The following is a 24,687-nucleotide window of genomic DNA, read 5'->3' as shown; positions in this document are numbered from 1 at the left end:
CCCCTTCCCCATCTCACATCAAAAAATGGCACTTTTGCAAAAAGGATTAAAATATTTTAATCGAGAAAAAAAAAAAGATTAAATAGGCGTACAGCAAAGTGTCAAATCAAACAATAGAAAACATTTAAGAAAGTGATTAATAGAACATGTTCAAGTGGTTTGAGCAGCAGATCAACAGTGTGTCCTCGTGGAACCATTTCAATCTTTCTATAAGGGACATTACTGTTTACGGCATTTTTACATTTATATTACATCACTTTACATCACTCCATTTCATTCCACTCCTCTTTACATCACTCCACTTTAAAATCCTGTTTTAACCCCCAACCAGCATTTACATCACTCAAACCACAAAGTAATGACATCAACACACCGCAAAGGTTACATCATCATTCAGACATTCATCAGCATTAACACACACACACACACACCAAACACAGCAGAGAGAGAGAGAGAGACAGCCATCCTGCCTGGCTTTATTTGACTCTCTATGGACTAATTACAGTTCTCAGTGCTCTAACACTGAGACTGTGAATGTGTGTGTCCCTCTAATCACCGGTCTCATTAACCCTTTACTTTCATGGCTAAGAATCACCATGACGACGAGAGAGACATCAAAGTCCCTTCGTGTCCCCCCCCCAACAAACACACACACACACACACAAAAAGAGAAAATAAAGTGTGTGTGTGTGTGTGTGTGTGTATGAGGGTGGAAGGGTGTGTTCAGGGTTTCACCTTCTCAATTAGCCTCTCAGAGACACAGTTCTAATTAATGAAGTCATTACAGTAATGTCCCTGTGAGAGCCAACTGGTGCAGTGAGACACTCCTCGTTAGCATAAATCATGAATATTCATACTTCCAATGAAGACCCCCTTCATTGCAGCATTACATTCACACTCACCCTCTCCATCCGTTCTTTCTTTTTTCTGTCTTTCTCAGTCCAAGTTGCTCTCGCTCTATATCTCTGTCTCTGTCTGCCTAATTTTATACATATGTACAGTGTTTAAAGACTTGCTCATTTTAGGGCTAGGGTTAAATCTTGAACCACTAAAGCCAAAACCCTGTTCACTTGACACATTAAGTATTCTGCCTCTCTCTCTCTCTCTCTCTCTCTGGAGACAGTATCTTCACTGGTGTGTGTTAATTTAACGAGGTGAACACTTACTAATGAGAAGGAGTTACAAACCTACATCAGCCATCTCACTGTCTTAATACACCTGTCTCACTCTCTGGACCAGTGAGGCTACATCGTTTGGATACTGTAACCTACATTAATAGTATTTCAATCCATTTTCCGTACTGCTTATCCTACAGAGGGTCGCCGGGGAGCCTGGAACCTATACCTATACATGGATGGATGGATGGATAGATAGATAGATGTCCTTTATTGATCCCCAAGGGGAAATTTGGAAAGAAATATAGTATCAAATACATTTAAAAAATCAGTCTAACTTAATCTCCGCAGTTACTCTAATTAAAAGTTGAGATTTTGTAAGAAGTGTGTGAGAGCTAAGCTGCAGGACAAACACAGCTTGTGTCCAATGTCACGGGCTGAAAAAAAAATAGCAATGACAAGTGTTTCTCCTTCAAACTTTAATTTTTTTTTTAAGACTACACTTTATTTAGAGGTTAAAGTTCAACAGTGACACCATCACACTAATAATATATAAATAATATAATAATTACCAGTGCAGAGCAAGTCAGTATTTTTATGTAAATCATTTCTTTTCAGTGGAAGAACGAATTTCTGTGTGTTTGTGTGTGGCTCAGAAGGAGGTGCCTCTGTCAGTAGGGGGGAGAGGACAAGACAAGATGAGAAGTGCACACACACACACACACACACACACACACACGCACATACTTTTTCCACGTCCTGATTTTTGTTTGTTTGTTTGTTTGTTGACCTTGCTTGGTCATATGACCTTTAAAAACTCTCAAGTTGGAGGAAAAAAGGAAAAAGGAGAAACTGTGACAGCAAGGTGAAATTAAAGACTGGTTTCATTACTGTGTGTGTGTGAGTGTGTGTGAGAGAGAGAGAGAAAGAGAGAGAGAGAGAAAGAGAGAGAGGGAGACAGAGAAAGCTCCCCCTTCTGAGATCTGACACATGTCATACTCTGCCTCCTTCTGCTTCCTGCCCACCTTTAACCATTATACACACACACACGCACGCACGCGCACACGCACACACACACGCACACACACACACACACACACACACACACACACACACTGTAAACTGTAAAAATGTAGTTCCTTATCTTCTTGTCTGTGATGAACCCATAGTTTCCCGATAGTCTTTTCTCTTGCTGGAGTTCACACTACGTTGGCCTAATATTAGTCTCACAAGCCAGTCTGGTTCTTTTCATCAATAAAAGAACCGCCTACTTTCACAGCAAGAAGCAATCTGACTAACATGGCAGATGACCAGCCACTTTTTCCACAGTCCATCTAAAAATACGTGAGATTATCTCATTTACTCACACAAAAAAACTTTGTAATAACTTTTAAAATGGCATTCTGTTCAATTTTTTAATCCAGCAAATATGTCTTCCTCCAAAAAGCTCATTGTGTTGGGGTGTTTGTTTCCCTGCTGGAAATTAGCACACAGAGGAGCAGTAACACAGTGTGTACACACGCAAGTTCAAAGAGTTAGTCATATTGTAGCCTTCAAGATCCTGAAGCTTATAGCCAGAAAAGTGTATAAAACATATCAGACTCTCTGTGGCACGTGGGCGGAAAGTCTGAGGCTAGACTAGAATAGACTATTGCTTTCATTATGACATCTTGGAACTCTGTATTTTCTGATATGGAACTTATTACACCCTGTCTCAGAGTGTTCTCACAAACTGTTTTTCACCCAAATTGGTCTCTTGCTAATTCCCACCCATCAGCTCGCTCTCCTCTATCACACAGCTACCAACCGACAAGGGTGAAGACTAGCATGAAGTCGTCCTCCGAGCCACAGCATCTATTCAAACTGCTGCTCATGCCACGTCACAGCAAAACTAATATGCACATCTATGATTTTACCTGAATGCCTGTCAAAATGTCAAAGCCCCGCCCCTTGTGTTGAGCTAAGTGTAAATGGCTAAAAGATCACTGATATGACATTAGGAATAAAACAACACAAAACAACCCAACTGGGTTACTTTACAGGTTTGTCTCTTTTTCCTAAAATCAGATATTTCAAATCATATTTCACCAACACTATAGTGAGATAATGTCGAGAAAATCCATCAGCACAGCTGTGTTTAATGTAAATTACTTAACTCAGAGTTCTTGCCGCAATGCATTATGGGATATGTGCTATGAACATATCCCTACTGTGTACCGAAACCGAAGGCCAATTAAATGTGTGTGGGTGTGTGCTGCTTGGCGTGTGGAGCTGCTGTAACATTAATTGGTGTGTGAAGGTGCGGTAATGTGAGCGTCCTGTGAAACCCACAGAGACACAAACACACACACACACACACACTGCTAATTACAGAGAGACACACAGTAACGACTTCATTAACACACTGTGGTGTTTCAGCTTTTAAACGCAGTGACCTGTGCATATAAAAATATTAACCTGTCATGGATTATTCTATTAAAAAATACTAAATATAATAATAAAGAATACTGAGATTGATACTGATACTGAATTGCGCATTACAAATTTCCTCTTTGTGTGTACTCGTGCGATTACAGGTCCTGCCATGATGTCTTTGTCTCCAAGGGGTTTGAATATTTTTCTTTTTATTTTATCATGAATTAATTTTCCAATTCCAATTTTTTATATAATTTTTTATATTTTTTATATTAACTATATCTTGCTTTTAACATTAGGCATTGTCACAGGGTGGAGCAGCTTCACAGCTTCACAGCTATCCAGATCCAGACTCTTAATGAGGAGCTGATGGAGACGGTGAAGAGGTGAAATTCCCTAAAAACATCAAAAACAGAGTCTGGGAAAGTATTCAGCTGCATGAAACGTGCAAGCTATTATACGACGTCAGCTACTTCATGTGAAGTTGTTATATACGCTCACCGGCCACTTATTCTTGTAATTATCCAATTAGCCAATCATGTGGCAGCAGCGCAATTCATAAAATCATATATATACAGGTCAAGAGCTTCAGTTAATCTATACTACAAACAACAAAATGAGGAATAAATGTGATCTCGGTGACTTTAACTGTGGCGTGGGTGTTGGTGCCAGACGTGCTGGGGTGAGTATTACAGAATATACTGATCTCCGGGGATTTTCACATGCAACAGTCTCTATAGTTTACACAGAACGGTGCAAAAAAAACAAACAAAAAAAACATCCAGTGATCGGCAGTTCTGTGGGCGGAAATGCCTTGTTGTTGAGAGAAATCAGAGGAGAATGCCCAGACTGGTTTGAGCTGACAGGAAGGCTACAGTAACTAAAATAACCACTCTTTACATCCGTGGTGAGCAGAAAAGCATCTCAGAATGCACAACACATCGAAGCTTGAGGCGGATGGGCTACAACAGCGGAAGACCACATCAGGTTCCACTGAAACTGGACAGAAACTGGACAGTTAAAAAAAAGATCGGAAAACTATCTCCTGGTCTTTCGTCCAATTACTGATTACGATTTGCTTTTTGTGGTTGGCATCTACCAAAAATATTTGTCAGAGAAAAACTCCGATGTAAGATAGATACATAGATAGACAGATGTAAGGAAAGAGACAAGGCGCACTGAATAAGGTTGGATTTTCAGCAGTAAAGCAAGGATCAGCAGTAAAGCTAATGTGGAGCAAATTACAATTTGTAACACAGCAGGCGTTTAAAAAGAGGTAATAATGGCCTGTGTGGTCTCTGGGTAGCCAGGAGCGTTGGGAGGGTGGAGGGCACACACAGCTGCCACACGTGCACTAGTAATTACCTTTCCTATTAGTGAAGCCTTGTGTACGTTTAGATTTAGCATTAATGTATTCTCATCCATCAGGAAATGAAATATAGCGCTAATATAAACTAAAACGAACGTACTGTATATGAGAATATAGTTTCAGTGTCTGTGAACTGTTACAATTCAAAGTGTGTTTGTGTAAGAGTGCACTGAGCGTGAGGCTTTTTACCTGCTGAACTCTCACCTGAGCAAGTGTGTGACACCTGCAGCAGGAAACAAGCCGACAACAAGTCGAGACACACACACACACACACACACACACACACGCACACAGACTTTCCAGACTGAGAGATGAAAAACATCTGACAAACAAGTTCAAACCTGGAAAATTAAAGTTACTAAAATAAAGGATACCTGTAACACAATGAAAAAAAAAAATCTTATTCCCAACATTTAGGTTTTTCATTTGAAAAAAAGAATGAAATATTTATTTCATTTATGATGATGCAATGATGACGTCCATCATATTAACATCATATCAACGTAAAGAAATTTCTGTATCTGCAATAAAATGAACTATATAACTGGCAGCACTGATTCTGCACTAATGAGTAGTATTTTGTGTAAATATTTACACACTAAGGCGTCTCTGTGGTCTCTTATGAATCGTTTTAAATTTGTTTCAAGGTGCTATGATGCGGTTATAAATCGATTCTTTATGCATGTTGATTTCTACAGCCTACACTATGAATTTTTCTGTTATATCCCATTCTGCTTTCAAAACATACTGTTATTGTTACCTCACTCAGGGTCATTAAAAAAAAACTATATATATATTACACACAAAAAAAATAGGAAAAAACAGTCAGTCTGTACCAGCATACAAGGGCAGGCTCATAAAGATAAAAATACTAAATATTTTTAATTAATTCAATTGCAAATGCAATTATTAAAAAAATCATTTTGCAGCCTACAAAATAAGTCATTCATTTCGAAATCTATGGAAGATCCAAAGCCTGTCCTGGGAACGCTGCGTGTAAGGTGGGAATACACCCTGGATGGGACGCCAGTCCATCTAAGGGCACCACACACACACATTAACACACTCATTCACACCTAGGGGAAATTTAGTGTAGTCAAGTCACCTCTCAGTAAGTTCCTGGGAGGTGGGAGGAAACTAGAGAACCTGGAGGAAACCCACATGGAAATGTTCGAAACTCCACACAAACAGTGAGCTCAGGATCAAACCAGGGATGTGCCACCAAACCATATGTACAAATATGATCATGATGTTCCTTCTCAGCTTCTTGAACATGACGGTTCATTAGGAATGATCAATCGAGCACATAAAGCTTCACATTAGATAAATCAGTTTTTTTTTTTTCCTTTATATTCACTACAAATCTATACAGGTGAACTAAAATGAATGTCAGAATTCCTAAAAAGAGGAATTCCTATGGAATAGAGGATTAAAATTGGTATTATAACCTAATATTATTTATTTTATAGGCTAATAATATTTTCCTTGACAGACATTCATTGGTGGGCAAGTCATTGCACCATATGACCAGGGACATTAAAGAGAGAGAGAGAGAGAGAGAGAGAGAGAGAAATGTCAGACTAGAAATATTAAATATGAAATAAAAATAACACAAATACTTCATTTACAAGCTCTTTATTTATAAACATAGATTAGTCATTGGATAATTCACGTTTTCCCAGATATATAGCATTGTAAGAGGTGTTTATTCTTTTGGACACAACATATGATCATTGAAAAAAGTATATTTTACAGATGTTATTGTCATTTTACAGATGATGTATCAGTTTACACCCTCTTCAGATGTCAGGAGGACTAACTTCCACCACCACTTTGCCTTGGTTCTTTCCAGCATACATATAATCTATTGCTCTGTACACTGACTCCAGTCCCACAAATCGTCCTCCCTTGTCCATCTGTCCATCATCGATGGCACACAATAGCTTCCCTTCCTCTTGCATCTGCATTGCTTTCTGCACACTCTCACTGTACTCTGACAGGAAGTGGGGCAGGAAGAAGCCCCTCACGCTGGCTGATTTCTGCAAGAGTTTGGCAGGAAGTGTGGCTCCTTTGACAGGCTGCAGGCCTGACTCGCTCTGATAACCCGAGATGAAGCCCACCACTAGCAGGCGCCCATGTTGGGCCAGTTTATTAACGGCCAGGTCAAACACGGCGCCCCCTACTGACTCATACACCACATCCACACCTTTAGGATACTCTCTGCGTAGTGTTGCGGCTAAGTCCTCTTCCTTGTAGTTGATTGGCCGATCGCAGCCGATGCTCTTCAGAAACTCCACCTTCTCACGGGAGGAGCATGTGCCTACCACGTGGCACCCGGCCATCTTGGCAAACTGGACGGCAAAGTGTCCGGTTCCTCCGGCGGCAGCCGTCACCAGCACTGTTTCTCCCTGTTTAATTTCCCCGAGACGCTGCAGGGCGATGAATGCGGTTGCTCCACTCACAAGCACTGCTAACGCTTCCGGCTGCGGCTCCTTTAACGGAATCACTTTTTTCGCAGGAACGAGTGTGTATTCGGCAAATGCACCTTCGTGCAAATATGCCACTGTGTCGCCCACTGCGAAATGGGAACTGGCGCTTAAACCCAATGCCACCACTTCTCCTACACCCTCAAACCCTACTGGGAATGGAGGGGTCACTGAAGGGTCGTAACGGCCGGCTGAGTAGTTAATATCAGATGCGTTTATGCCAACGTATCTAAAGAGGGAATAGTAAGAAACCATGAATTATATGCATACTGCAATCATTTTTAACAAATGATGTATGATGCAGCACTAATGCGACTTATAGACTTTGTTCAGACTGTTACTTCATATTGTAAATTATTGCGCACACTACGTAGCGTCTACAATGCTAAAAAATTTGCCAAAAATTTTGTGGACACCTGACTATCACACCCACCATTTAGTTCCCATCTGCAGCTCTAATAACCTCCACTCTTCTGGGAAGGCTTTCCACTAGAGTTTGGAACGTCTCTGTGCGATTTGTGCTCCTTCACCCACAAAGAGCATTACAAACACATTCTATACAGCTGTGTGCTTCCAGCTTTGTGGCAAATGTTTGGTTGGGGAAGGCTCACATATAGGTGTGATGGCCAGGTGTCCACAAACTTTTGGCCATATAGTGTATGCATGCCCTATATAGTAGATAGGAAGCCATTTGAGATTCTAACTGCGTGGTTCTGGATTGAGTAAGAAATGTTAAATATCATTAACAAGAAACCATTATACATAGTATATAAATACAAACCAATGTTTAAGTTAAAGACTAAATTATATTGCCTTCATGTGATTTTATTTTCTTTCACTGTCAAATGTTTATGATATATAGACCAGCTTATTGTTCATTCTGTTTGTGGCAAAATAAAAACCGGTGCTACTTAATATTTGAATACATTCTGATAGTAAAACTTTTAGCTAAATAAAATTCATTCATCTTCAGCTTCATCCTAGTCAGGGCTGTGGTGGATGCAGGAATATTCCCAGAAACACTGAGTGGGACACTACATGAGTACACATGCATTCACACCTAAGGGAGCAATTTAGAGTCGTGAATCCATCTACCGGGGTGTGGGAAACCCACAAAAACTCCACACAGAGCATAACCTGAGCTAATGATTGAACTGGGGAACCCTGGAGCTGTGAGGTAGCAATGCTACCCCCTGAGCCATCGTGCTGCCCACTAATTAAAATTCAAATGCAATTTTTAAGGAATTTGAAATATTTAACCAAATAATAATAAAGTCTCAAACTTTGTAGATAGAAAGCTTAATCTGTGTCATTATATGTCATATAGTCCAAACAAACAAAACAGATTTGTTCGCTTCTTATTTCACATGTTGACCCAGAGTAAAAATCAGATTTAAGAAATTTAATAAATAAATAAATTTACCATGCTGTTTGTTGTTAGTTAAGAATTCTCCTGAGTCACTGAAATGAAATGAAATGAAATAAAACCATCATAAGTTTCCAGAGTGTCTTTTAGGGTCATGAGGATCTCTTAGCACACTAAACACCATTGCAGCCTCACAGCTCCAGAGTCCCAGGTTTGATCCTGAGCTAAGGTTCCTGTCTGTGGCTACGTTTACATGCACATCAAATTCCATTTAAGGTCTCTATTCGGGTTGCAGCCGTATTCCGAATACGATGTTTATATGCATACAGGTATCGGAATATTCCTGTATACATGGTTGTTGTAAGTATGAATGAGTTGCCATTCCTAAATACCTAGCCTACAGCTCAGCATCTGTTAGCAACCATAATTCCTTGCTGACTGAGCATGTGCATATATCTCCTTTCAGTGGATTTTCTGAATAAGGTGTTTACATGCAACAAATTTCCGATTTAAACAGACATATTCCAGGGATGGGAATCGGAATTTGGGGAATCAGAATATTGTCTTAATCTGAATCGGGCAATTGGATTACGGCGTTTACGTGACTCAGTACGAATTAGATCATTGTCAAATATTCAGTCGGATTGCTGTGTTTGTGCGAGGCAAAACTAATTAGGACACTGCCAAATTTCCAATCGGATTGCGGCATTTAGGTGACACAATACTCATTCGAATATTGCCAAATTTCCAATCGGACTGCAGCGTTTACGTGACTCAATACTAACTAGAACATTGCCAAATTTCCAAACGGACTGCAGCGTTTACATGACGTGATACTAATTAGAACATTGCCAAATTCTGATTAATATGGGAATACTGACGTGCATGTAAACATAGCCTGTGTAGACTTCTGCATGTTCTCTCAGTGTCTGTGCGGGTTTCCTCCGGGTTCTCCAGTTTCCTCCCGCCTTCCAAATATGCCAGTAGGTGGACTGGCTATGATAAACTGTGTGAATGAGTGTGTGAAGGTGTGTGTGAGTGTGTATGGTGTCATGCTCAGGGTGTATTCCTGTCTCATGACCAGTGTTCCTGGAATATTCACCACAACCCTGTCCAAGATAAAATGGTTACTGAAGATGTATGAATAAATGTTTTGAGACAAAAGTTCAGTCAGAAGATTTAAAAAAAAGCTGGCAGTAAGTTCTGGTCCTGTACATTTGTAACTTTTGTCATTTGTCCTTGGAATTTTGTTTGTGTACTTGAGTGTACTTTGTGAGCAGGTGCTAACATGCTAAGCTGACTGAAGCCCAGTGAACTGACCGGTTCCGGATGAGCAGCTCGCGGTCGCTCGGGGTCGGAACCGGAACTGTCTGCACGGAAACGGCTTGGCGGAAGTTGGGGCTCCGTTTGGTTACCATCATCTTCTTCATGCTGCTCGGTATTGATGAGCGTTTATAGTCCATAAAGTGATGTGAATAGGACATGTCGATAATAAAACGCTTCTGAAATGTCTGAAAAGCCCGGCGACACCCGAGCCCAGATTTACACATCACTGAAACAGACATGTTTACCCCAAGGACAAACTAAAGTTTTCCAGTCCCGGAATATGGATAAGGTCACATTCAAAACCGAACACTAGCTCACTAAATAGTCCACCAGTTGAATACAACACCCTGCTACCTGCTGCTACCTCACAGGAATATTCGGTTTGGGACGGAGCCGCAGTGACCACTAACTTTATCAGCCTCTGTTAGCCTGGCTAGCTTACCCTGCTAGCCCGTATCAGCTTGTCGAGATTTAATTAAACGAGAAAACGTTATCAGAAGCACAACAATATTCGTTTTTGTCGTTTTGACTGTCCTGTTTTTCCATTAAAACCAGAGTTTAAGCTGTATTTTTGGTCTTATCTTTAGCACTGTGTACTAGCTCACTTCCTCTTCCGGTTATTCTGCTTCCCTTTGGGATCCAACAAAGCTTTATTTATCATCAACAAATTTATCATCAGTATACTGCACATGATCCAGTATTCAGTTATGCAAGCTTTTTTTTATTATAAAAAAAAAAAGAATTTCCAAGAAGAATGGTCTAAAATCTTAATGATATACATTCCTGGGGGGAAAAAAGGCATAATATTAAGCTTTTAATTGGCTTAAAAAAATCATTGGTCAGGAAATTAGCAAGAATTAAACAAATAGATGAAGGAAGAAGCTTGAGAAGCTTTTCTCTTTGATTTCTTTAAATGTTTAAGCCTTGTGGCCCTTGAGGAGCTGCATCAGGCAGATAACCAAATAATGACTAATCTTTTAAGAAAAAAAAAAAAAAAACACCCCAGAAGATTTTTTTGGAAAATTTTGTACACCCAGACACATTAGTCTGAATTCTACATCAAACATTTTAATCATTAGCATGATTTTACCTTTGCATACAAGAAGACTATATCAGTGAATTTCCCTGTTTCTAGCTTTTCCCCCAAAAGTTCACTGCAGCAAAAGTAAACTAGCAAATGGTGGCACAGGAGCTCTCAGGAGTGCATCTGTTTAATTCTTGCTAATTTTCTGACCAATGATTTGTTATTAAGACCAGTAAAAGCTTAATATTTGCCATTTTGGGCTATTTTTTATGTACAGGAGTGTATGTAATAGGTTATTGTACAGCCTGTGTATGCAAGTACTCATACTGTCCCTCAATTTGACTTAAAACACAACCCTTCAGATCCCCAAAACTGCAAAAATTACATTCTCTACTATCACCTTCCAAGACTTTTTTGACTTGTGACACATCTGCAAAGAAAAAAGTGACTTCCTCCAAGAAAATTTTAAAGATATTTTACAACAGTGGATTTCCTAAGGAAGTCATAGATGATGCCATGGCATGTGTTACCCCAGATGCACTGACCTAGAAACAATCCACTGCTAAGAAAATTTGTCTGGAGCTCACTTATCATTCTATTAATAAAACTGTGGCTACAATTATATGTAAAATCTTCGTAATCCTCCAGGATGATCCCAAGCTTATTTCCCTTTTTAGGGAACCTCCTACCTTCTACAGATGGAACAAAATCCCCAAAGACACACAAGTGAAATAAATGATCTTTCAAATCAAAAGTACAGTATGCAAGCATTTAATCAGTGCTTAAATTGGAGTACAGTGCAGAAGAGTGGAGCTCTGAGGCTTTGAGCAATGACATATTGTAAACAGCGAGCTTAGTGGTTAGCATGTTTGTCTTGCTCCTCCAGGGTTGGGGGTTTGAATCCCGCCTTGGCCCTGTGCGTGGAGTTTGTATGTTCTTGCATGTGGTTTGGGGGTTTCCTCCCCCAGTCCAAAGACATGTGTTCTAGGCTGATTGGCATTTCCGAATTGTCTGTAGTGTGCAATTGTGCCCTGTGATGGGTTGGCACCCATCCAGGGTGTCCCCTGGCTTGTTCCCCAATGGATAGAGTAGTACTAAAGTGATTGCTAAGGGGTGGCCATGACTACTCCTGAAATACCCCAGTATATGTCATTGCTCAGTTCATTCATTTTGGTGAATGAGTGCTATTCATTCATGACAATTTTCATCATATGATTTATGGGAACTTGTTTATAAATGAGCCTGTAATTTTGTTTTCATATGTCACTAGAGAAAATGAATATCAGGCATCCGTTTGTAAGGCAGGCATTAAACCGCTCCCCCTCTCATCACTAAAGGGTCCATGTGAAGGGCAGAAGCTGGCGACGGGATGCGTTTTCGGCCATCAGTTTTTTCTTCTGAGACATCACCATCCAAGATCTTGGAAAGGTTTGGCAAGGTACAAGTGAATCTCTCCCCCGATGCCAATAAACCCACTGTTGATTGTGGTTCTCAACTGGCCCCACCATCTACTATATGCTTGTCCTCCTCTACCACTGATTCCTCCCACATTGCACAGAATTCACCAACTAGGCCACAGAGTACTACTTGTGGCCCTGAGATTGCTGGTAAAGACCTTGGTTTCCACTATTGATTTCACTAGTGGTCAGAACACCCAGGTAGTTCCTTTCCAAGCAGAGCTGCTGTCCCAAATGGATGGAGAAATTTGGCACCCTCAGCCAGGTCATCTGTGCCTCAAAGTGAAGGGTGGGACGTAGCAGTCCAAGAAACATTGCAACACAAGAGCCCCGAGTAGACAGGCCTAGTATGCCCTAAGGTGGAAGCTATTCCATGAATGGTGTATCATTGACTGCATCTGGTATCCAAAATGCTACCTTTCATAAACTTGTTACAACCGTTCTCAATGGAGTGAGCTGCCGTCATCCACCACAATTTCACATACGCCCACCATGGGCTCTCCCCCTTTTGCTGGAGTCCATTAATGCCACTTCTTATGAGCATACGCAAACTAACAAATTGACATGGATGTCTCTCTGAAAAGTGCCTTTTTGCTAGTAATCACTACTAAAAAAGTAGGAGAAATGCACACTCTGGTGCTAAGCTCACCTTGTGTTGATGGCCAGAAGACTGTGAAGTGACCTTGTGGTTGGACCCAGGATTTCTACCCAAGGTCATATCACCCAATCTGAACATCAACAGATTTACTTGCAGTGTTCCATGAAAGCCAGTCTGCAAAGCATTCCTTATTGTGCCCTATGGTACTCTTTAAACTGGATGGTGGTCATCCGATCCTCAGGCCAACTGTTCATCTGTCATGGAGGGGGATCTCTGGGTGGACATGACCACCAAGCCCCTACTGTAAAATGTCTCCTGATGGACATTATTAAATGCATGCTGCTTCAGGAAGCCTGCACTGCTAAGTTATCCAGGTGATTCTCACTGCCCCTGTCAGCTAGGAGGGGTAAATTGGAACGCTTATTACATATGTAAATATGGTTCTGTAAACCCCCAGATAACTGGTAGCATTCCTTGTATTTCAGATCTCCAACCTGGCAGTAAGGTTCCAGTGAAAGATGACTGTATGATAGTGGTATTTATTACAAACACTGCAACGCATGTCACTTTGTGACTTAGGTGGAAGGCATTTATACAAACACACCCAGTATGGTATCTTCACTTACCAGTGAATTCTTAGAACCAGTCACACACATAACTAGCGTTCTAAGTTCTAACCCAACTATTAATTAATATGATTTATTTGAGTATATAGGCTAAAACGTTCAATATGTCAAAGAATATTTTTTGACATTTAGACTGTCGGTTAGTAAGATGTGCTTTGATATGGCCACTCCTTGACCACTCCAGGCAAAATGTTCTGGATCTACCACTGTAGTTTCTCCATTGCTTACTGGGTAAGCTTCCACTGCACAGTAAGCTTGCACACATGATGAAGGACTTTTAAAAGGAAAAAAAAAAAAAAACACTTCATTGTTAACAGGTTTGGTGCCCAGATTTTTTTTGTGTTGTTGTTGTAATACAGAAACTCAAGACCCAAAAATGAAATTCGTGCATGCATTAATATAATTGTATAAACCAAACTACAGTGCCTATAAAAATAATGTTTTAAAGCAAGCAGGTTGACTTACAACTCAACAGCCTAAATTTAAAACAAATCATTCATCTGTGGTCAATTAGCCATTATAAATATAGAAATATATTCAGTCGGTGTAAATATAAATATGCGAGCAGTAGGAGGAGTGTAACTGAGGGAAAGGGTCGAGGTGTATGTGTGTGTGTGTGTGTGTATGAGTGTGCACGTGTATACCAGAGCCATTAGCGCGAATTCCACATACACACACACACATACACATGCACGCGCGCGCACTCAGTTGGATTTCTGTACCCTATTCAACACTCTTTCTGTTTGTATTTTAAAATATCGGAGATGTAAACTATTGATATCCCGGCACACACTTCCAGAGGCTTTTAAAGGACCAGCGGATAAAAAAAAAAAAACTCCAAAAGTTTTTACCCCCCATTTTCTGGTCGGTGGTGGAGTTGTTTCCTCATTTTTCTCAGTTTATTCTCCGATGATGATGATGGTGATGATGTTGAGAAGGAGGAGGATGAGTCTTTATCAGTCTGGCATGATGCTGTGTGAGATTTCTGTGTGTTAAACCGCTGCTCGAGTTTGGATGAAGTAACAAAACCCGCGCAACCCGCACGCACCGCGCGTTACGCACAGCGCACTGAACTTTACCGGAGTTTGATTTCTTTTCTTTCTTTGTTTGTTCTTGTAGTTGTTGCTCTAACTGAAAGACAGAGACTGTGTGTGTGTGCGTGTCGTGATTTCTGCATAAGAAGATCAGCACTGAGAGAAGGATGGCGAGGAGAAAACAGAGAGAACCCAGGAAATCTGCAGGTACAGGAACACCGCACGCTCACATATCCATAGAGGAGTGCACATGAGCATGTGTAAAACACCACTAAAAAGCTTACAGTTGGATAGGGGGAACAATCAAACAGCTATGCATGGTATTTCTAACAAGATATTGCAGTGTAATGTCATGTTTAGGTTAGAAACCTATATGCGTAATCACAGTGCAAAGTGGTGAGTGCATAAAGCTGAGACTTGACATAAAGACTTACCATGGACACAAACATAAGTGAAACATACTTGGCTGTGAATTTGAACTGACAGACATTTTGCTGGAAGTGATGGAAGTTTCTTAGCTGTAGTGATGTTTGTAAAACTGACTTATTTGCATTGACATATGTGTTCTTCTGAGATATTGAAAATAAAATGCACTTTTTTTGGGCCTAGTTTTGCCCCAAGCAAAGGTGCAAAAGGTGCATGCAATATAGTATTTTATTCCAGTGATGAAAAAAAAGTTTCCAAGCAAGCAAAGTCTGAAGCAACATGCAACCTAAGTTAATATAGACTAGATTGTCTTTAAGATTCTTTCGAATATGAAGTCATTTTTGTGTGAACTTGTGGACAGTTATTCCATTCAGCCTTTCAGCTTTAATGGCCTCACACAGATGATAGAAGTGGGTCATAATTCTGAATGATCTGCAAAACTTTTCAGGAAAAAAGACAACAACAACAAAAAAGAAGCTTGGCCCTTTCCATATAGTGCATGCTTTAAACCCTGTAAAACATGATACTTATCCATGATCAGGTATACACTCATGAAAAAGGTTATGATTCAGGAAACACACCTCCAAAACATGATGTCCAGGTAGTTACATTGCTAGTGATACCATAATTTTAACTATATGGTTCAACCTGGTTCACAAAATGTACAGTATCTAAAAATTTGTACAAATGAGTGTAATGTGGTTGCATTTCATTCAATTTCATACAAATGAAGTTGTAAGAAAAGGTATGAACAGTAAACGACCTTTACCCTAATGTTGACCTTTTTTCTTATACAAGATTCATTGCAAGTCTGAGACGTGCGTGCTGGATGATCGAGTAAATGCACGTTTTAAAAAGCTGCTTTTGGGTGGATAGACTTATACAGCGATTCATTTCATTTTTCTTCCAACAGAACATTTAGAAGTGGTTGTTTTAACAGAGCGGCTTTATACAAATTTGTATTTGACTCATAATCTGTGAGCCGAAGGCGACAGTGATGAAGGAAAACCACCTAAGAAGGTTAGGAAGGGAGGACCTGACACTCTGAAAGGAGATCCCATCCTCCACTACTCGACCCTGGATAGTGGGAACGCAGTAGGAAAAGGACAAACACAGAATACTAGACAGCTAAAATACCAAAGTGATGATTATTTAACCTGGGAATGTGTTTCTGATATCAGAGCTGGGAGAAGAATTGATGTCCCTATCGACTACTATTGATATAATTGTTATTGTTATAATCCACTTATTATTGTAATAACCCTAATTGACTGGTTACTCATATTGGGCAGCAATGATGCTAAAATTTAGTTTGTGAGCTCGTCCTACAGTAATTGTACAGAAAAAACACACATTGCAGTGGTTTGTAATTGCACACAGAGAACTGTTCTGTAGAACGACGATCATTTGTTACATACAGAAACCTCCCATATAACACACTCTTCAATCAGCATTTTTTTTTCGTGTTTTTGAATTGAAATGAAATGTTAATATTGAAAAATTTTTGAATCACGTGTAGCACTGGATGTGTAATTTCTTTGAAACCGAGTCTTGATTAGCTACACACAGTATACAGGAAAGAGCGAGTCAAACAGAAAAGAAGAGAATTCCAGCTTTCATGTGGCGCTCCTCGGTCTCGCTCCTGTGCGTGGCTTAAAGTAATCAGAAATATAAATCCCAGAACATAAAGATCTTTTAGATACACCTCTAAAATGCTAACACTGGAGCGAGTGCACCTATTAATGCAGAGAAATGCAGAGAATGAAGAGAAATCTGCAGACAGACCACTGCATACTCCGCTGGTGTTCAGACAAAATCTCTCATTAAACATTTAAAACACACTAATGTTTATTCTTATTCTTGTATCCAGCCAAGTATGAGGAAGCTTGGCAAAAAGTATATCAACGGTGGAATGTGATTATTATTATTATTATTATTATTATTATTATTATTATTATTATTATTATTATTATTGTTTTTAAATCACTATTAACTACTATTGTTATAGCTATTACTCTTATAATTACATTATTATTGCAAAATTGAATGGTCACTTAAACTGAACTCATTTTAAAGTATGTTAAAATCCAGTTAATGATTTTGTTGGGATTTTTTTTCTGAACTAAATCTCAAAAACAAGCATAAAGAATTTCTACTTGAATTCAAGTAGACCGTGGATTCAGTAAAACCAGGCAGTAAAGCCAAGAAACTGCTGCTGATATGACGCAAAATGCTTCTTTACAACATCTTTTTTTACAGTCTTGGCTTGTGTGGATGAAATGCTTAGCAATAAAAAGCTCTAATTTCGCCAGTAAAGCTGACCGTACATATTTTCCTAATGTGTTTAATATTTAAATAGTTTGGAATATTCTAGCGAAAATAACCTGGCATTCGGTCAAGAGGGGGGACTGAAATTTTTGTTTCAGTGAAAGGGGTCCCTGCAAATCATTGAGAAGCTTTGTGCTGAAGAACTTCATTATATTACAGCAGAATCTTTTTTTTTGTAGAGAATAGAGAGTGGAGGTTAGTTAGGTTGGTTAGGATGAAGAAATCAACATGATGAAGAGCTGTATATTTGAAGGCACTATCTGAGATAGTGTGTGTGTAGAAACATCCATGACAGATTATACATTTCTTCATCCATTATACATTTCTCAGAAAGAGACAACAAAGACTATACTGGACTTTTATTTGCAGTAGATCAGCTGCTAAGGTTGTAATTTAAATTCCAGGAGAGGATTTTAATAATAATAATAATAATAATAATAATAATAATAATAATAATAATAATAATGTATTAATGGATTTAATTATTTACATATTTTATTATTATTACATCTGGGTCGTGTGTGTGTGTGTGTGTGTGTGCACGTGTGTATGTGTGTGTCAATGTAAATGAGAGGGAAAATGAGCATTTAGCATTAGGCATTGAGGCAGAACCTTACGTTAACCGAAACATCTGTGGCCGCTGCTGCTGCTTGCTCTACACATTTACACGATGGAAAGAGAGAGCTTTTTGTGTGTGTGTGTGTGTGTGTGTGTGTGTGTGTGTGTGTGTGTGCGTGTATCACTAAGATCTCATGCATTTTGCATTACATGTTTTCAAACACTGTTGCTGCATGTGAACTGTCTTTGTTTATTGTCTCTCTTTCTCGACCTCGCTCTGTCTCTTTGTCTCTTTGGTGTTCTCTGTCTCACTGTTTGTCTCTCTCTCTCTCTTTCTCTCTCTCTGTCTGTCTGCCTTTGGTGTTTTTATACTTGGGAAAATGATATCTGCATGCAAAACACCTCACACCATAATACCATCACTCTCTCTAAAAGCGCGCGCGTGTGTATGTGTGTGCGTGTGTGTGTGTGCGTGTGTGTTTTTATAGTTGTGGCTGGCTCTTTCATGTGTAATCAGAGATGAAAAGATTTCTGGATGGAGAGATGGAGGGATTAAACATGTACATGACGTTGCTGACTTTCCCTAAACTGGATCTGAATGAGTTGAGGTGGGGTTTCAATGAGTTTAGACAGAGTTTACTTTGGATTTTGATTGGTTTACTCTCTGGTTGGATGCGTTGGTTTGGTTTTGGCTTGATTTGGATGGGTTTCTATATGTTTAGGCTGGATTTGGATTTGTTTAGACATATTTATGGGTGAATTTGAATGGCTTTGTATAGGATTGAATGCTGGGTTTGGTAGGCCTGAAACACCAAGCTGGCATCCAATTACTTGTTTTATGTAATTAATGAGAGTGATGTAGCCTGGAACAGCACAAGTCATGCACGTTAAAATACAGCACAACCTGTCTTACGGCTGGGGGTTCGCTGTATCCGTAATTTTGCCTGGATTTGGATGGGCTTAGAAATTCAAACAAGACGTCACTTAAGGAGCTTGTTAGGTACAATGTAATTGGTGTGTGTGTATGTCTCAGCTGGAGTGTGTTCCTCTGGGTTTGGAGGTGAAATAATACCCATCTCTCTCCACGGTGATGTAACACACAACACATCATAAAACACATACTCTCACATAATTCAGCATCTCAGTGGAGTTTCATCCACACTTTCATCATCACACTGAGGTTATGTATTCAAAGCCATAATCTTTTTGTCTTTCTCTGTCACTTCATCTGTCTTTCTCTCTGGCTGGCTCACTCATCCACTTGTGATTCTCTTTAGTGTGTCCTCATCACTGTTTTTTGTCTATAGTGGTAAGAGTAAAAGAGTAATAAAGAAATGACATAAATCGTCAGTGTCGATATAGTTTAATGTAAGACATTACCTTTTGCTTAGACAGCATTGTGTGTGTGTGTGTGTATGTGTGTGTGTGTGTGAGAGAGAGAGAGAGAGAGAGAGAGAGAGAGAGAACATAATCTGTGTGCGATGTGACAGACGCTGTTGGACCACTGCAGATGGCTCTGTTTCAGCCGTCACCTTGAACTGTATTTATTACATAGTTTTGTGTGTGTGTGTGTGTGTGTGTATGTTTAGACTAATGATCTGTTTATATCAGATTACTCATGTGCCCATTTAAACAGCATACTATGTTATCTATTAAGCCATTAACAGATTCCGAGAACTCCAATAAAGAAACTTGGATTTAAGCCAATAATCTGTTTGTGTAAACATAACTGGATAAAAAAAACACAGCATTATGTGAGAACTCCTAAAGACCAGTGAATCAACTCAAGACTCACATGCATCTTGAGTCAGTTGTGTTTCCAGCAAACCTACATCAGGTGTACTTAACAGTTTCATCAGCACATCTGTTTCATCAGAGAGACTGATGCTAGGACACACACATACATATCACCATAGAGGCAAGTAGTACAGGGAACAAATACGACCCCCCCCCCCCCCCCCCCCCCCCCGACCTGTTTTTCTCTTTCTAAACATAATTTTTTGTTTGTTTGTGTATGTGGATTAAACACCAGAAGCAATGGTCATTGATTATGCATGCATATTAGTGGTGAAAGCGTGTGCTAATTATGTTTCTGCTTATTGCACTTGTCAAGTCTCAGGATATTATATATGAGGTTATTTTATAGGCAACAATATGAATGTAGCAAAAATTAATGAAACAGTAGAATACATACCTTAAAGCTACAGGATCAAACGAGTCTGACTCCACAACACCAAAAAAAAAAAAAAAAACATAAAAAGGAATAGCCTTAGTACATCTTGTTAAGTAGGACTGATTTCTCTATCTCTATCTCTCTGTTTCTCAGCCTACCTTCCAATGGTCGAGATTAAAGACAAGCAACTTCCAGACGACAGTCTAGCGTTGGACAACCATGAAGAACACATATTCAATGAGGAAGAGGAAGAGGATGCAAAAGAGTCTCTGAGATTCCAGGACTCCCCTAACAGTAATGGCACCAACCCTGATACTGACTATCTTTCCCCACTCAGTGACACCAGCGATCAGATCCATGATTTTAAGAGCATTTCTTCGAAAGAAGGACATGAAGAGGAAGAAGCACAGAGCAGATCAGACAACAGCGTTCTGGATAACCTGGCTCGGACAAAAGCCGTCTGCGCGAACCTGATCTCCGATGCCTCCTGGTCCAATGTTGTGATGAATATCATGAAAAGCAGGTCAACTATATCCAGCGCAGCTAGCATGATGAATACCAATGGCAATTACATAATTAACAGACCAAGCAATCATAATCGAAATGTCCTTAATGGAAATGCAGAAAGCAGTTCAAATGGCTGCACAGTTAATAACTGCAACATTAAGGCTTCTAATGGTGCCAGTGTAGTTTATGACTGGCATCAGGCTGCTGTAGCCAAAACGCTCCAACAAACTCATCACCACTTATCACCAGAGCCAAGCCTGTTCAGCACGGTGCAGCTCTACCGGCAAAACCACAAACTCTATGGCTCCATTTTGACTGGTGCTAGCAAGTTCAAATGCAAGGACTGCAGTGCTGCATATGACACACTAGTAGGTCTTACAGTTCACATGAACAATACTGGTCATTACCATGATGACAACCAAGAGAAAGAAGAGGAGAATAATGGCAAACACTGGTCAAAGCCCCGCAAGCGTTCATTGTTGGAGATGGAGGGCAAAGAGGATGCCCAGAAAGTACTGAAGTGCATGTTCTGCGGCCACTCCTTTGAGTCTTTACAGGACTTGAGTGTCCACATGATTAAGACTAAGCATTACCAGAAAGTGCCTCTTAAAGAGCCCGTGCAAGGTTTGGCCAACAAACTGGTGCCATCAGCCAAAAAAAGATTCCTTGATGATTCCCTAATTTCCCCTTGTTCCCCAAAGGCACTTCCATGTTCCAGCAGAGTGGCTTCAGTGGTTCAGATGAAGGGCACTGTTAATCCTTATGTTACACCAAACAATCGCTATGGCTACCAGAATGGTGCAAGCTACACTTGGCAGTTTGAGGAACGCAAAGCACAAATTCTGAAGTGCATGGAGTGTGGGAGCTCCCATGATACACTGCAGCAACTCACAGCACACATGATGGTCACAGGTCACTTCCTGAAGGTCACAAACACTGCACTGAAGAAGTCAAAGCAGCTAGTGTTTGACCAAAGTGTGGAGGAAAACATACAGTCAATTCCATTACCTCCTACAACTGCTATTCTTAATCTCCAGTCAGTGTCCCCTGCACTGTCTTCTGGTTCAGAGGCCAAGAAGGAAATGGAGGAGGTTAGTGAACTTGTGGAGAATAAGATCAAGGAGGAGATGGAAGAGGTCAGTATGGATTCCACATCATACAAGTACCTTAGAGAGGAAGACATTGAGGAGACTGCTAAAGGAGGGATGGACATTCTGAAGTCTCTGGAGAACACAGTGTCCAGTGCCATCAGTAAGGCTCAGACAGGTACGCCCACCTGGGGAGGATACTCCAGCATCCATGCCGCTTATCAACTTCAGGGAGCTGCAAAGCCATCTACACTTCCTCCAGTGGTTCAAAGTGTGCAGGCAGTCATCAACAGTGGCCTTCAATCACTCGATCCTGATCCTGGATCACTAATTTACACTCCCCCCAGACAGTCATTGCCCCTGTCCCTCAGGAACAAGGTATCTACCATGGAGGAGCTGGTGAAGAAGGTCTCAGGAAAGACCTTGGTAAAAAAAGAGAGGGAAGAAAGGATGGGGAGTTCAGATGCAGTGGAGAGTATGCAAATGGAGGCAAATGGAGGTATGTGTAAAGTGGAGCCTATGGAGATGTTGGTAGAAAGCCCAAACAAGAATCATAGTCCAGAATTAGACAAATCACCCACTGATAATGGACACAGTTTAGGGATGGTTAATGATGATTCATCTGAGAGGCCTTTTATCAGCCCTCTTAGTTCACTACAGTTAGTCGTGAACACACGCCTTCCCAAAGCCTCCAAGGTGGTCAGCTCCTCCTCTGATCCACTCTCAGTGTTATACAAGATCAGCAACAGGGTGGTAGACAAAACTGGCCACGATTCATCATCTGATAAGCAAAATGGGATGCTTGACACAGATTTTTACAAGGACAGTGACCAGCCTATAGATCTGAGAAAATGCAAAAGCAGTACTGGTAGAATTGATAAAGAAAGCGTTATCAACACCCGCAACCTCAAGGTAATAAACAACAAATCTAATGGAAGCAGGCCTCATCACCCAGTCTTATCTTGCTCAGATTCTGTAAACCTACGGGAAAATGCCCTCATGGACATCTCAGACATGGTAAAGAGCCTCACTAGCCAGCTCGCTCCCAAGTCCTCCCCTCCACCCTGCCTTTTAGCAAAATCCGACACAGATGGAAGTTCATGTGAGGATCCAATGGAGACCTTTTCTTCCGCGCAGAAGCAAAAAGGTCGTCAGTCCAACTGGAACCCTCAGCACCTTCTCATTCTTCAGGCTGAGTTTGCTTCAAGCCTGAGACAGACGCCAGAAGGTTGCTACATTGTAACGGACCTCTGTCCTCATGAACGTGTGAAAATCTGCAAGTTCACAGGTCTCTTAATGACCACGGTCTCACACTGGCTTGCTAATGTGAAGTACCAGCTGCGGAGAACAGGGGGTACCAAGTTTCTGAAGAACCTGGACTCCAGGAATCCATTGTTTCTTTGTGGAGAGTGCGATTCAAAATTCAGGACTCCTTCTGCTTACGTTAACCATCTGGAGTCTCACCTTGGCTTTAGCCTGAAGGAAATGTCCAACATGTCCCCGAGGTGAATAAAGAAAAAATGGCATCTGACTTGTAAAGTCATCAGAAGATCATCTGGTGTTTGTTACCCTACATTCACACTAGTGAGTGACAAAGCAATAGATGACTACTGCATGACTCAACGCAACTAACTATATTTGAATTCATATTTTCTCAATTTTATGCAAATTAGTTGTGATGTAGCAATGGGCAAATCCAAATTATTGTCTCAACAAAATTCACTGCACCAAACCAGCCAATCCATATACTCCACAGACTACTAACATTTCTTCTCAGGAGATGGACAAGCCATGCCTACAAGCAAAACTTGGAGGAACATCAATGGCTTGTAACTTGCTAGTGTGAATGTTAATGTGGTGATAGACGAGCAGGGACGTTATTGCAATTTTTCTCCATCATCCAGGTCATTTTGAAGTGTCTAGTGGTACTGAAATAAAAAGATTTGAAGATGTTTCTGCGCTCAGTTCCAGTCAGGTAACCCACTAGCACTACACACTTCCTGCACTAAGCCATCATAACTGAAATGAAATTTACTTACAGTTCTAAACCTGCTGTATCTCATTTGTTTGTATCGTAAAGTTTTGCTTTTTAACTCACGTTAAATGTATTTATATTCTATTTGTCTGATCGGTGCATGTGATGGATGACTACTGAGTTTATGACAGTAAAATTTGGGCAATGTTTAAATGGAATTTTAAAAAATGAAATAGTATGTTATGCGCAGTCTACTTTTGTAGAGGGCATTTTGAAAAGAATTGGATACAAATTCTTACAAATTCTACAGATAGTTTGTTGATCTTTTGCTTGTTTGTGTCTTAAATTTTTGTGAAATTTTTGCAGCCACACACACTTTGCAGAAAAAAGAAACAAAGTGAAAATAAATATAATAATAATGATATGTGTTATGTGTGTGTGTTATGTGTGTGTGTGTGTGTGAGTGTGTGGGTGTTAGGATCCTACTGAACCTGGTTTTCAGACATGGTGTAGTGGTGAAGTTGTATCAGATCTGATCTACCCTGGTGCAAAAATGAATGGCCACACTGTCTTTACTGCATTGGCGTCATAGTTTTATTGTAGTTCCAAATACTCAAGAACTTTTGTCAAAATATTACTACATTCTGTGTAGGGAGTATGTGTTTCCCTCCACAATGTTGTTAGTAACCTGTACAAAACAGAAGCTTTACTCTGAATTAGATACACTGGACACACACACTCTGACAACTTCTCAGAGAATGTATTTGCATAAATATGATAAATGCAATGTGTGTGTGTGTGTGTGTGTGTGTAGGG

The 24,687-nt window shown here is 40.2% G+C and overlaps 2 protein-coding genes across 2 annotated transcripts; one reads left to right on the top strand and one right to left on the bottom strand.

Moving 5' to 3' along the window:
• Window positions 1-6,518: 6,518 nt before the first annotated feature.
• Window positions 6,519-10,720, bottom strand: LOC113543019 (prostaglandin reductase-3). The gene is made up of 2 exons (XM_026940941.3): window positions 10,072-10,720; window positions 6,519-7,614 (listed from the first exon to the last, which is right to left on the bottom strand). Exons 1-2 carry the CDS (start codon window positions 10,314-10,316, stop codon window positions 6,699-6,701), a joined length of 1,161 nt encoding a protein of 386 aa, XP_026796742.1. The 5' UTR covers window positions 10,317-10,720; the 3' UTR covers window positions 6,519-6,698.
• A 3,715-nt stretch (window positions 10,721-14,435) lies between these two features.
• On the top strand, window positions 14,436-24,236 carry LOC113543037 (teashirt homolog 1). Its single transcript, XM_026940969.3, has 2 exons — window positions 14,436-15,023; window positions 20,455-24,236. Exons 1-2 carry the CDS (start codon window positions 14,984-14,986, stop codon window positions 23,403-23,405), a joined length of 2,991 nt encoding a protein of 996 aa, XP_026796770.3. The 5' UTR covers window positions 14,436-14,983; the 3' UTR covers window positions 23,406-24,236.
• Window positions 24,237-24,687: the final 451 nt, after the last annotated feature.

The sequence above is a fragment of the Pangasianodon hypophthalmus genome, chromosome 21 (genome assembly GCF_027358585.1).
Source record: "Pangasianodon hypophthalmus isolate fPanHyp1 chromosome 21, fPanHyp1.pri, whole genome shotgun sequence".
Taxonomy (NCBI): Eukaryota; Metazoa; Chordata; class Actinopteri; order Siluriformes; family Pangasiidae; genus Pangasianodon; species Pangasianodon hypophthalmus.
Note: the sequence above shows the minus strand (reverse complement) of the source record. Positions and strands in the feature narration are given on the sequence as shown.

Bases quoted from the DNA above. Each gene is read 5' to 3' on its own strand.
- LOC113543037 (XM_026940969.3), top strand. From the start codon at position 14,984: ATGGCGAGGAGAAAACAGAGAGAACCCAGGAAATCTGCAG. The intron at 15,024-20,454 runs GTACAGGAACAC...TCTGTTTCTCAG, and splicing joins AGAACCCAGGAAATCTGCAG to CCTACCTTCCAATGGTCGAG.
- LOC113543019 (XM_026940941.3), bottom strand. From the start codon at position 10,316: ATGTCTGTTTCAGTGATGTGTAAATCTGGGCTCGGGTGTCGCCGGGCT. The intron at 7,615-10,071 runs GTCAGTTCACTG...TTCCCTCTTTAG, and splicing joins GAGCTGCTCATCCGGAACCG to ATACGTTGGCATAAACGCAT.